This window comes from Thermobia domestica, chromosome 3 (genome assembly GCF_964235325.1).
Source record: "Thermobia domestica chromosome 3, izTheDome1.hap1.1, whole genome shotgun sequence".
Taxonomy (NCBI): Eukaryota; Metazoa; Arthropoda; class Insecta; order Zygentoma; family Lepismatidae; genus Thermobia; species Thermobia domestica.
The window spans coordinates 281,289,696-281,303,279 of NC_137456.1; the positions used below are offsets into that span (position 1 = coordinate 281,289,696).

General features: G+C 37.9%; 1 protein-coding gene across 9 annotated transcripts in view; it reads left to right on the plus strand.

Annotated features, from left to right (window-relative positions):
• Positions 1-13,584, plus strand: part of ATP8A (ATPase phospholipid transporting 8A1) — a 777,495-nt gene that overhangs the window by 484,006 nt on the left and 279,905 nt on the right. Inside the window, exon 1 of one of the 9 annotated variants that reach the window (XM_081752484.1) lies at positions 9,617-9,729. The exons of the other annotated variants lie outside the window; for them this stretch is intronic. Coding sequence (XP_081608610.1) covers positions 9,699-9,729 — 31 coding nt within the window. The 5' untranslated portion in view covers positions 9,617-9,698. Of the gene's footprint in view, positions 1-9,616; positions 9,730-13,584 lie in introns of those variants that run through there. 9 annotated transcript variants of the gene reach the window in all.

Below are 13,584 nucleotides of genomic sequence, written 5' to 3' on the forward strand. Positions count from 1 at the left end.
CTTGTCCGATTCTCGGTGTAAATAAACGTTATCGAATTCTACGTTGAACTAGAAACAAACACAAATGGAATACTGTCGTAAGAGGACAGTGAAAAGTCAACATTTTTTTATATGAGTGTAACAGTGCCAATAAAATGAAATATTTGTTGTAACTTGCATTGGCCAATCGCCAGTAGTAACCTCTTCTATATAGAGCAAGTGCAGTGAAGTTTCTAACTCCATTCTCTTTTGAAGCTATATATATGTATTATAAAACCTTTGGAGTAGTATCTCAGTGAGTAATAAGAGAAGGATTCACTTCAGGATGTATGATTTGTTGCCCACTGCAGGATAATGGAACATGATGTATTTCAAGAAAGAGGAGGAAAAAGCCTTAACTTGTGACTGTGAATCTGGGGGTGTTTAATCTTTTAGTAAGCATGAGATCATTTCAAAGCGATGAGAATGGCGCAGTTGGGCGGGGTCACCCTGTGAAAAGTTTATGGCCAGAGCGAGAGATGGATTGTCTTCTTCTTTTCCTTACCTTTATTTTGTTTAAAATTCATGTAATTCGTCAAGTTAAATTTAATAAATTTCCATGTTACAATTTTCTTTTTAGGCCAGTCATACTTCTAGCTGAAGGAGTTATTTCCATCTCTAGAAAGAGTGAACCTAAAGTAATTTTTGCATCATTTCGTTTAATTTGATTTCTTCACCACATTGAATTAAATTTTGCAATCGATTTTTTTACTCTTTTTCTGGCGCGATTTTCTGTCAATTTTGTAGGAATACTCATCTCCGATGACAATGTGATATACCTTCAACTTCTTCCAAAGTTACATACGGTGATTAGCCTGGAGAAGCAACACAACGCAAGTAAATCATTATTTGTAGCTGTTTAGGTAATGTCTACAGGATAGCACACTGGAATAGTTTTTGACTGAACGAACTAACGATTTAATCTATGTATTTAAAAATGTATGTATGTTCGAGCATAATTGTGGAACTCCTGGAACGATTTCAACCAAACCAGGGGAGTGAAAACAATTTTCGCTATAAAAACTTAATTTTAAAAAACTGGAAGTTATGCAACCAAACTGGCTCTGTGGAAGTTGTGGTTGTATAGACCTCTAGGCGTGGGATGGGAAGTAGGGACGTAAAAATAATCGAAAATTACCGATATTACTGTCCACTTCATAGTTTTCGGGGTCGCTGAGATGAATAGTGACACTTACGATACGGCAAGAAATATCATGAAATGGTATTTTGATACGGAGTTAGCATAGTGTTGTCCAAGAGACGAGACGAAATAATTTTCATGAGGAGACCTTTCACGACACCTTTTTCAGATAATACAGCTCAAAATCTAATCTCACTCGGGCAACACTAATTTAGCGTTCGATGAATAGATTCCATGTTTACCTGTATCTCTCTATTGTAACTGAAAGTATCTACTATGCATCTGTATATGCAGATCCTTATCCATTTAATCGAAACATGTCAGATGGCTAGGTTGGCAACTTGCAGGCGGCGACTACTACGTTAAAACGGCCGTGAACAGTGAACTGAGGAGGCGATGATAGTGTAAAATGAACGCCTACTCTGATTGCCATAGAGAGTGAATTGTTGGCACTTGGTTATGCATTAAGATCGTGACGAAAATGGCAAGTGTGTTGGGTGTGTTGAGAGGGACACTGTTCAAAGTGATAACGGCCTACAAGAGTCACGACATCGGCAAGGAAGAATAGTGGTCGAAAGAAAAATCCTTAGTGGCAGGTCCTGCCGAATATTAAAGCAGATTGTCACTCAGAACTGCTTTAGCATGATGCCAATCAATAGTGCCACGAACATGTAAACTTGACCTCTAATGATGTGGTGTCAGCTGAGTCACTGTTCACCTTATTTCAAACCATAGGCTGTGTTTGTGTGTGCCAGACGACCAAAGAGACGTGTAGTCCGCAGTGTCTTCACTCAACCATGAAATATTGCAGGAGCTCTATGATGCTGTATTCTGCAATATCGTGGTTTTCATTGTTCCAATGCTGGCGCTTACCAGTCACGTCACTGCCTGCAATTATGTCATCATTTTAGAGGGTCATGTGCATTCTTTGGTCCAAATGTTGTTTCCAGGCTATGATATTATATTCCAGGATAATAATGCGCCTGTTCACACAACTGGAACTGTTGCTGCGTAGTTTGAGGAACATTGAGATGAAGTTCAGCATCTCATTTGTCTCGCCTAATCGCAAGACCTGAATATAATCGAACATCTTTGTTCCGTTTTGGAGACTTGAATCTGGTAAAAGTTTCCACCTCCATTCTCTCTCACGGAATTTGAATGATGCACTGCGCGCGAAGTAATGTAATAGACTCTATTTCATTTGCTACCATTCACGGTCTCTATAACTGCATAGCACGTCACACCAGAACTGTTTTGAGAGGGAAAAGTGTTCCAATACCATATTAATATCTGATCTATTCACAAACATGGCGATTCTCTTAGATCTCTCATTCTATTATCCAACCAGATTTCCATTAAAATTAAGTGAACTTGGGAGCTTCAACTCGCCTTGATGAAGTTTTGTATATGTCATTGCCCCAAAGCAGAACAACGGCCGACGGTGCGACAAAGTCTGAGAAAGAAAATGCGAGCTCAGGAAAGATTGGCTAACCTCTAGACCAGGTCGCAAAATTTCCGGTCGCCATTGGCGACTAAAAATTTAGAGCTGGCGACCAGTGTTCAGTAGAAATGGTTTCTGCCTAAACTCGAAGGGCTGCGCAATTTGTTTCTCACGAAAATAATTGTTACTCAGTGAGAGAAAACACGAAATGTGAAGTCTTCACAAGGGACATGGAAAGGAAGTCTTCACAACGTTGTAATACGCCCCTCTTTTCCCACCTTCAATCGAAATGGTTTGCCTCCCTGCGTGTCAATGCGACAGATCGTTTCCCCCGCTGTTTGAAGGTAGAATGGCTGGAGGGACAGTCCAGTACCTCGAATAGATCAAACAATCACGTCATGATGTCAGTGATAAATAAATAAATAACAAAATAAGTTAATACATAAAATATTTTCAAAAATAGATATTTGCATGAAATACCGTTATCACTACAATCGACAACTGGTACTTCAGTGCAGAGAGAGAGAGAGAGAGAGAGAGAGAGAGAGAGAGAGAGAGAGTGTGTGTGTGTGTGTGTGTGTGTTACACATACATGAAGTCTTAAGGTAAGATATTTTTTAACATGCATATGAATTGTCCAGTTCAAAATTGATTATCCTGAATCTGTTTGTCTGGTTTTGAAATTTTATGCCCTGATTTTTTGTTTGTTTGTTAAACCAAAGGCCGTGACCTCTCACAATGTGTACGTGAGAGATACTGGCGACCATCATTTTTGGATTGGCGAGTGCGTCTGACTTTAAAATTTTGCACCCTACTCTAGACGAAAATTACTGCCTCAGAATTATTGTTTACTGTGTAAACAAAAATTACAGTTGCAGAAAGAGTTTCTTCTCCGTAAATAAAACACGATTCAAACCAATTCAACGTTTTATAGTCATGATGATATACCAATAAACTTGAGAGGCGCGAAAGGAAAGAGTTAGCGATACGTACAGTCGCCAATATGAGAGCTACATTCAATAAAAAATGAAAGTTTTACGTTTACGTTTTACGTTTTAGTTTAGTTACGAATCTTCTTAAGTTTTACGTCCCACGATTATGCCGGTTAGGCGAAAGGAGACGGCGACGATGAGAAATGAATGAAATTGTGGAATGAAGAAAGTGGGAGGAAACGGGAAAACCCCGAGAAGACCCATGAGCACGGTGTTTGTCTACCACAAAGTCCACACGGCGCGAGCTGGGATCGAACGAGGGACCTCAGAGGTGAACACTTTACCACTGAATCCCCGCTACATTCGACAGTGCTACAGTGCATGCAGCCGAGTCGAGACCATTCAGACAACTGTGCGGTGGAAGGCTCAGCCATTGCGCATTGCTTGGTAGCGCTGCCGTCGTGGTTGTAACGTGATTGTGATAGTTAGAAAATGGCTACTTCAGGACGATTTGTAAAAGTTGGGGGATCTCTAATTATCAATATTATTACTAACCTCCCTGCAGCCAGTTATTTCTGGTTTGAAGAGATTGGCGAAACTAATATGTTGGCTTACATCCAGATAAATGGATCATCTGCTGGTTACAAGGCAAAAGGAAATTTTTGAAAATGGTTTTATGTCAGAAATATGGTAGTCAATACCACAGCTATTTCAAGCAGAGGCAGATCCAGGACGGACTTCTTGGGGGCGGTGGATTGTAATACTGCTACTTAGAGCTACTTTTAAGAGCTCCAAACTCTGGGATGGGTTCTATTTATATATAAAATTTTAAAAAAATCCTCTTCGGGGGGGGGGGAGGGCAATTGCCCCTATCTCCCCCTGGATCCGGATAAATGGATCATCTGCTGGTTACAAGGCAAAAGGAAATTTTGAAAATGGTTTTATGTCAGAAATATGGTAGTCAATACTATAGCTATTTCAAGCAGATCCAGGACGGACTTCTTGGGGGCGGTGGATTGTAATACTGCTACTTAGAGCTACTTTTAAGAGCTCCAAACTCTGGGATGGGTTTTATTTATATATAAAATTAAAAAAAAAAAACTTTCCTCTTCGGGGGAAGGGGCGATTGCCCCTATCTCCCCCTGGATCCGCCACTGATTTCAAGCCTATTTCTGTCTAAAAAGATGACATTCAAAGTTGTAAGAAGAATTCAAGGAGATTTAAATGATTCATCGTCATGTTTTAAGTAGAAAAGAAAGAAAAATAATACCAATTAAAAAAAAAACTTTTTTGCTTTTATGCGCTTAAAAATTTTATGTTATAATTTTACTACACGATTACTAAAATGCTTGCAGGAAGTGTTTGAATTTTTCGTAAGTCGTCGCAAAAAGTTGAAAAGCGTTCTGCTTTGAGGTGTCATTGTATCTAGTAAACCGTTTCTTAATAGTTTTAGGATACTATAATATCGATTCTTGGAATTTGTTCATGTTCACTATATGCATGCAGATGAAAAATAGTACAAATTGCTTCTACCTACATTGTAAACTGATCATGCGTTTTACTATATTAATTATATGCGACAGTAACTATTGATAGAAAACAAAAAAATACATAATATTTATTTTCCATGTTTGTTTTTTCTTACGTACTTTGTAATGAACTTGTATGCATTCACATTGTTTCTCAGTTCACGGTACATCTATTATGATCTATTTTCATCAGAATGTTCCTTTTATATGTCTAACGTGGTAAGAATGTTTAAAAACTTGTTTCCATAATTGTATTTACTGCATTAAAGCTGTGGAGAAGGAAGAAAAGTTTTGTGCAGATGATGATGTGACCAGAATACTAATTTTGTCTAAAAAATATATATTCTGCAAGCAGCGTATCTAGATATACATTTCGTTCTTCCATGTCAACAATTTTAAAGTATTACGTGTATTGTGTTACAATTATATTTTAGGAGCTATTCTACTATGAGCGTCAGAGCATTTTTTTCCTTCAGGGATTGTCACATAATACACACACACACACACAAAAAAAAAAAAAAAAAAAGACTGCCAAGCAACAAAAGGCATATTCAGGACACTTGTCACCGAAGCTTTAGGGAAATCAAATCTCCTAAACTTTTACGTTCAGAAATTATCGAATATTGCTGAAAATTACCGGTAATGCTACATTGTGAGTGCAGTGATTGTTTTAGGGATGTTCCGGGAGGAAATCCCCCTCCATGCTAAGAAAATCTTCGTCAGAGACCATATATCCGTTCATGCTGAATGTGGGTTACCAGTACACTATATTCCCAGTACTATTTCTCACTTCCCGTGAAATGTCTGCCCTGGGGAAAATCTTGAATCACCATTGGTTAAATTGATAGGTTTCCTTCTTTGACGCGGCAGCTCCAGGCTCGATTCTCGGTAGAAGTATGTGCGGTTTGATCCACGTTAAAGTACAAGTTCACTTTCTTACTCCACAATAGGGCGAAAGACACAAAATTACAAACAGAACTACCGATACACTGAGAAAAATCCGTTATCCGGACATCGGTATATTGTACAAGTATGCGGAATCCATATGTTTACTACAGAAATCTTTACAGAGCATAGGTTATCCGTATGCTACATACGTACTACTTTGTTTCCGCTTAGATATTACATCATGCCTCTGCAGGATGTCTGACATCTAACAGTCTTCCGTATATTTATTTATTTATTTATTTATTTATTTATTTATTTATTTATTTATTTATTTTGCCTGTTTTGACTTACAATATGGAGAATATCTGCTATAAGTTCTACAGTTGTCATATGTATATAAATGCAAATTGTAATTACAAGTTATTACACCATTTGCACTACAAAATTATAAACAAACATCACATGTTAAATTTGTTGCATCATTACATCATACATCGTTATCATTTGCAAATTCCTGAACTGAATAATATGCTTTAGAAAGTAACAGAGTACGAATTTTGTTTTGGGTATTAAAATTTACCTCTTTATAATGTGATGGTAACATATTATAAAGTCTCGTACAATTTAAATATACATTTTTTTTTTTTTTTTTTTTTTTGTATTTGGAGTAATTTTGTTGTACTACGTAAATATCGTTTAATTGCCGCATGTTGTATGCATGAATATCTCTTGTTTGTATAAACATCTGCTTGTTTTGTTTCACGAAGTGTATAGATTTATATATGTATATGCTTGGAAGGGTTAAAAATTTTTTGTGATCTAAATATTCGTTTACAGGATGTTCTTTTATTTAGTCTGAATATTATTCGTAGTATTTTCTTTTGTATCCGAAATGTTTCCTGATTACATACGTATACGTATGTTACAGCTCTATGTTATATATGTCCATCTGTATGTGAATCCTGACCGCTTATATACAGGTCTTTCTTTCATACGGAAAGTACGTATAAATGGAACACTTATACGGAAAGTATTATAAAACATACGTTTTCAGTTGTGCGTTTGTTGGAGGATATTACATATAGTCGTGCGTTAAGTCCAAAAAATTACAGGATTTACTCATGTAACCTACATTTTTCCGTAGCCTCATACATGTAGTACCTCAAGTCATGGGTGTCCGAAGGGGAGGGCAGGGTGGAGCCCGGGACCCCTCTGACACGAAAATATATTAAATTTCTTAAGATTTTCTTAATATAAATAACAAATACCAAACGTTATATACCAATCTGGGAGATGAGCCTCCTAGATTTTTTTCTTCGGGCGCCCATGCCTCAAATTGTGGTGTAAAGATACTTCGCCTTTCATATTGCACGTTCGTAAACTCTACTGCCCGCTGCACCTGTGAAACACTCATCATTTGTGAAAATGTGGATTGTATATGTAACGTGCTCGTATGCAAGATGACAATAATTGTTTATAAGTGTTTGAGTCCCCAGTACTCTTTCAGAATGTTGCAGAAAGCGAAAGTCTAATCTTACAGTTTTTTTTTCTCTGTTGGATCAAGGGGTGCAGGGTGGCTCAGTGGTAGAGCACGTAACTCTTAACATGCTTGGTACCTGGTTCAATCCTAGGCCAGTCTTAGAGTTTGTGATAAAGAAAATCGTGTCCGTGGGTTTTCGCAGGGTTCTCTTGTTTCCTCGTAGATTCTCATTTCGTCTCATTTCAAATACGATAACTGTCGACTGAGGAAGTTAAGAACTTTGTCAGAATGTTAAAATATTCCAATTTCCATGGTTCAAACAACTTTTGAAAATATGATTAAAATGAAAACCTTAAATTTCTTAATATGCATAAATATAATATATGCATAATTAATATATAATAATAATAATAATAATAATAATAATAATAATAATAATAATAATAATAATAATAATAATAATAATAATAATAATAATAATAATAATAATAATAATTTCGTTTCACTGTGTGAAACTACGATAGATTTCCAAACTATGCGAATTCAGTACTGAAACTGGAGGTAGTATAACTTTTTTCAATAGAACAGGGATGACCAACTTGTCAACCGCGGCTACAAGGCGACCGCGGTAAATCATGAGACGTAGCCCTTGTAGGCTGTGGCATTCTGTCTATATCGATCCATGTTATTATTTTATGGTTCCCTCTAGCGGTCAGTGAAGAGATAATTAGTTCGCCAGTGATTTCCGAAATGAAAAGTAGACCTCCAATATGAAAAGGTTGGACACCCTGCAATAGAGGGATAAGATCAAACAAAACCTGTTAACTCAGACGCTAAATCTGTATCAAAAAGATATTACTCACTATCTCTTACTGTTTTTCCTCTATGGATATTAATATTGAAATTGGAAACAATGGTACATTTCTACCATCTCTGGATTAGATTGGATTTTGAGTTTAGCTTCCCTTTCAGCAGCGAGGTTATATGAGACGTGCACCTACTGATTAACGTGGAATCCAAACCACACGAGCTCCCATCAGGGATTGAATCTACCATCTCTAGTTTCAGTAGAGAGAGATGTGGTTGAAGATAGCACCTTTTCTTCAGACGCTGAATCGATTTAGAAAACTGCTTGTCGCTACCTATTACGGTATTTGTTGTATGGCGATCAACTTTTAAACCGGATATTGTTATTTGCTGCCATTTCCGGTTTAAATACAGGGTTAATGGAGGAAATAATGCCTATTCTTGAGACACTGAATCGATTTCAGAAAACCGCTTCTCGATATCTCTCGCCAGTATTTATCGACAGACAGGCTGTTGGACTACTTATCTCTTTCTACAAAACTTCCGATACTTATGCATAGCATAGTTTGGAAGCTTAGTAATAGCTTCAGATTAAGAACATGTGGAAGATCATTTGAATAAGTAGATAACAATAATTTTTTTAATATGTATCCTTTATTAATATCTTTTTCTGAAATGTGATACTCGATCAGTTATGTATTTTAAAATATTAATATTCGATTATCGTGTTGTGTTGTGCTAAATTTATTTCCTTTTTGCTGGTGAAAAATGCTACCTCCACTGATATTAATATAAGGCGCATGAGAGTGGTTTTCAATGCGCGTGAAGTATGTTTGCATGTCAATAACATGAAATCAATACGAGGCTTACGGAATTGAAATAGCTCCTATCGTTCCCATCTGCTTTGACTGCTGGAGTGGTAATTTCGTTTCACTACCAGAAGCTCTCAATTAGAACTTTTTTTCTTTTTTTTATCTTAACGCTTTGGGTTTTTTTTTTTCTGCTATATACAGTACCGGGAGTGTTGTTGAATTTTTGCGCAGAAAAGCCATGCCGAATTATGTGTATACTTTTCTTGTAGCACACTTCTTTTGTGTTTGTGGTTCACATAATTATCTGGTACTATACGAGGCATAAAAACTGTATTTTGAAAAGAATTTATTCAAGCTGTTGTATCGATAGTTGCAACCACGCTATGTGCTACTAAATCTTGAAGAGCTTGTTTTCCGTTTCATTACGAACTATCGCAACTTACTCCACAACTTGAGTCATTAAAGTTATCAGCGGAAATAATTTTCCGAACGGACTTAACTTGCACAATACTTCCATTTTTCTTATCTCCATTCCGTCTTCGCTCACGTGCATTTTCAGCATAGCTTGGTTTGTTTCTTGCTTAACATGTAATGTCAAATAGCCTAGTACAATTGCTCAGTTATCATTTGTCGAGTTCTAATATTGGAATATGCTTTGTTATGGTAGAAGCAGACTATTGGGTAAGTAATAACAGTAAACTAATCTTTTATAATATGATGCTTAAACATTTAAGTACACTATGATAGGCTTAAGGGCGTGTGGTAGCCCAGTGGTAGAGCGTTCACCTGTGGTACATGGGGTCCTTGGTTCAATCCCACTTTGCGCCAAGTGAAATTTGTGGTGGACAAACACCGTGCACGTGGGCTTTTTCGGAATTCTCCCGTTTCCTCCCACTCTCTTCATTCCATCATTTCCTTCTTTTCACATCATCACCGTCTCCTTTAACCTAGCCGGCATAACCGTGGCAGGTAAAACTTACAGATTTCATTTTTCATTTCATTTGCATTTAACAGCTTCTACGACAGTATTTCTCTAAGTATGTGCCTCATGCCCCTTTGGACCAAGTGTTTAACGCGCTTGGTCTTTATGCATGTGGCACTGGGTTCGATCCTTGGTGGAGGTCTTGTCTCAGTACTATTCTAAGTAGTGGTTTGGATCTCACTTTAAACAGTAGGTCAGGTGGTATCGTCTCATAGATTTGCGGTTCTGAAAACATTGTTCTTCAATCGCTCAATCAATCAAAGTGTGTACCGCTAAATTCCAAAACTATGTCCCAAAAACTGAGAATTAAAATGAAATCTCTAAGTTTTACGTTCCACGATTATGCCATTGTAGACTAAAGGAGACGGAGATGATGAGAAATGAATGAAATGGTAGAATGAAGAAAGTGGGAGGAAACGGTAGCAGTACCGTGCCGTGGAAAATCAGCGCCCGGGGCGAGAGTATACGACGGTGCCCCCGTACATATATGTAAGTGAGGTCGACAGACCAGCCGCGAAGCGTTAAAAAAAATTCAAATATAAACACTGCTTTTCCTTGATTTTGGTCACTTTTTATTACTTTTTCCTTCCATTTTATAAATGTGCATATGTATTTTCATCACAATTTTGCGCCCGGGGCCGTTGCCCCTTCCACGGCACGGCACTGAACGGGAGAACCTCAAGGAAACCCACGCACACGGTGTTTGTCCATCACAAAGTCCACTTGTCGCTAGGTGGGATCGAACCAGGGACCCCATGCACTAGAGGTGTGCACTTTAGACACCCTAGGCACAGGGCCACTGCGGCCCCCGTCCCAAAAACTGAGTACGGTGGTGTACGCAAAGGGGGATTCGAGTTTTAAACCGCTTTAATCAAGATTATGAAAAAATAAATATTTAAAATATTAGCACATGTATATACCTATACAAAAATCGTACTTGCCTGAAAAGATATGAGATTGAGTCGTTGAACCCCTTGATAAAATTCTGCATAGGCCACCGACTGAGTATTAGTATTTTTAAATTTAAAAAAAAAATGAATGAATAGGAATGCCGAAAATATATATAAACTCCAGACAAGCGTGTGTGAAGGTAAATTAATATATAACGATCAAAGATGAGTCATAGATGCAGAAGGCGTAGTTAAGCTTACTGCAAATTAGTCCCTAATATCTCCTCACAGATAAGATAAATAAAAACAGTAATCTAATCAATTTCCACTACTGTCCAAGTACGTATACTTATAAAAGTAGGCATCTCCATTCAAATATTAATGATAAACTTCAGTGTATTTTCGTATACACAAACACAAGACCAGTTATCATGTTGAACATGTATTTACTTGTATAAAATAAAACAAATAGATAAACAATTGCAATCCTGTATCGTAAAGCCCTTCCTGTCTATCATTAACAAGAGACTTCTAAACTTTTTAAGTTCATCTGGTTAGTGTCTCATCCTCATATGGGGTGTCATTTAAAAGTTTTCGAGGCTACTTCTGTTTACAAGAAAGTACTTAATTTATCTACGCTCACACGGTGTCACCATCAAAATAGTCATATTGTACAGCAATACTGTACTCCCAGCGTTTCTGCCACTTCTGGGATGTGTCCTGGAAGTCTTCTTTCGAATCGTGTCAATCACCCTCTGCAGTTCGCGCTTTATCTCCGTAAAAGTGTCCAAACGGCGACATTACAGCTGGATCTTCAGCTTTGGAAAGATGGCGATGTCTGCAGGTGCAAAATCTGGCGAGTAGGGTGGATGCGATCATCTTGTTTCTGATTAGAAACTCACGTGTAACAGGGTGCATTGTCGTCATGGAGCAGCAAGTTTTTCATGCGCCACAGATTCGATCGCTTTCGCCGAATATATTTCTTCAGATGCCTTAGAACCTGGCAGTAGAACTTGCTATTGATGTTCTGGGTCCTGGGGACGAATTCGTGGTGCATAATGCTAAGATGAGCATATACTTGGTCGAGCTGCGGACCTACTTCGCCTTTTCGGTCGTGGAGATGATTAGCTCTTCCACTGTGAAGATTGTTACGTTGTCTTACGGTCTTACCCTTACACCTAAGCTTCGTCACCGGTAATGAAGGACGGGAAGGATCCTCGACATGAAGGAATGGGACATTCACGGCACCTGACGGAGCTATTGGCAGATTTCGACTCGATGTTTCTTCTGTTCCTGGGTCAGCAGCCTGGGGACGAATTTAGCAGCAACACGGCGCATGTTCGAATCACACGTTTGGATTGCCTACATTGTTCCGTATGACACACCGACAATAGCAGAAGTGTTATGGATTATTCTCCGACGGTCCTTATACACAAGTTGCCGTATGATTTCAACATTTTCGAGTATTGTGCTCGTTGAAATCGTCCTGATCTCTCTCTCGTCTTCCAGCAATATTCCTTCGCTCTTGAAGCGCGCATGCTACTCAAAATACCTCGAACGACTCATTGCAGCATCGCCGCACACTTGCCAAATCTTGTCAAACGTCTCTGTGGCAGATTTGCCCAGTTTCACACAGAATTTCACGGTCGGTCGTTTTTCAAACTTGCTGTCCATGATAAAATCATAGACGTGGTCGGAATAGCACCAGCTGGACAGCTCCCGGGGTGCGCAGGACGACGTCACTTGGTACACTGACTCCCGAAGATTGGTGCTTCTTGTGCCTGCATGTGCTGCCTTTCGCTGAGATCTATCGATGTGTTACAGAACTAGTCTTGAAACTTGGATACCACCTCGTATTCCCAAGGGGACCTTGGCCTCCCTTCTCTCTAAGAGTTTTTCAGTGATACAAACTACTCATTCTTACTTTGATATTAACGTATGTATTATGTATTAGCTCAATAACATGTTTTACATCAACAGGCAGTTTTTTCCTCGTGTAAACACACCGATAAGCGTTTCTCATTAAAGTAAACATCGTCTACTGAACTAGTCTCAAACCAGTAGTTATAAATTTACAAAGTACGTAAAGTCAGGTGACAATCAGATTTCAACAACGGAACATCTTCATGCCCAAAACTGGTTTTTAATTGTGTTTTATATCAAACATCTTATTTATAAGATGAAGTACATTGTGATTTCACAAGTGTGAAAACAAATGTGTCTGAGGAAGGCTATGTTACATAGCCGAAACTGTGACATAAATATATAATCTTAAAATATATAAACTGCTTTGGTCAGTTGGAGATTTATTAGCAATCTTGAAAAAAATATATTCAATAAAAAAAAAGAGGAACAAAGAAAGATAAGAAGAAAAAGAAGAAAGAAAAGTTAAATTAAATACAAAATTTCTCATCTCACTGTCAGATTATTCAACAACGACTTAAGCAAAGTTTAAGCTGCTCCTGTCCGATAATCCCGAAGTGCCAAATACAGTGATATACACTTGTACAGCATTGAGTGTCGTATGAGCCATATATGTTAAAGCTAGCTTTGCTTCTAGAAAAAATAAAGAACGGTACCAAATATAGATAAATGCGTTAAGAGATGATATGCTATATATATATATATATAGGGTTAAGTTCCAAAGTTGGGCGTCCGTTTCCA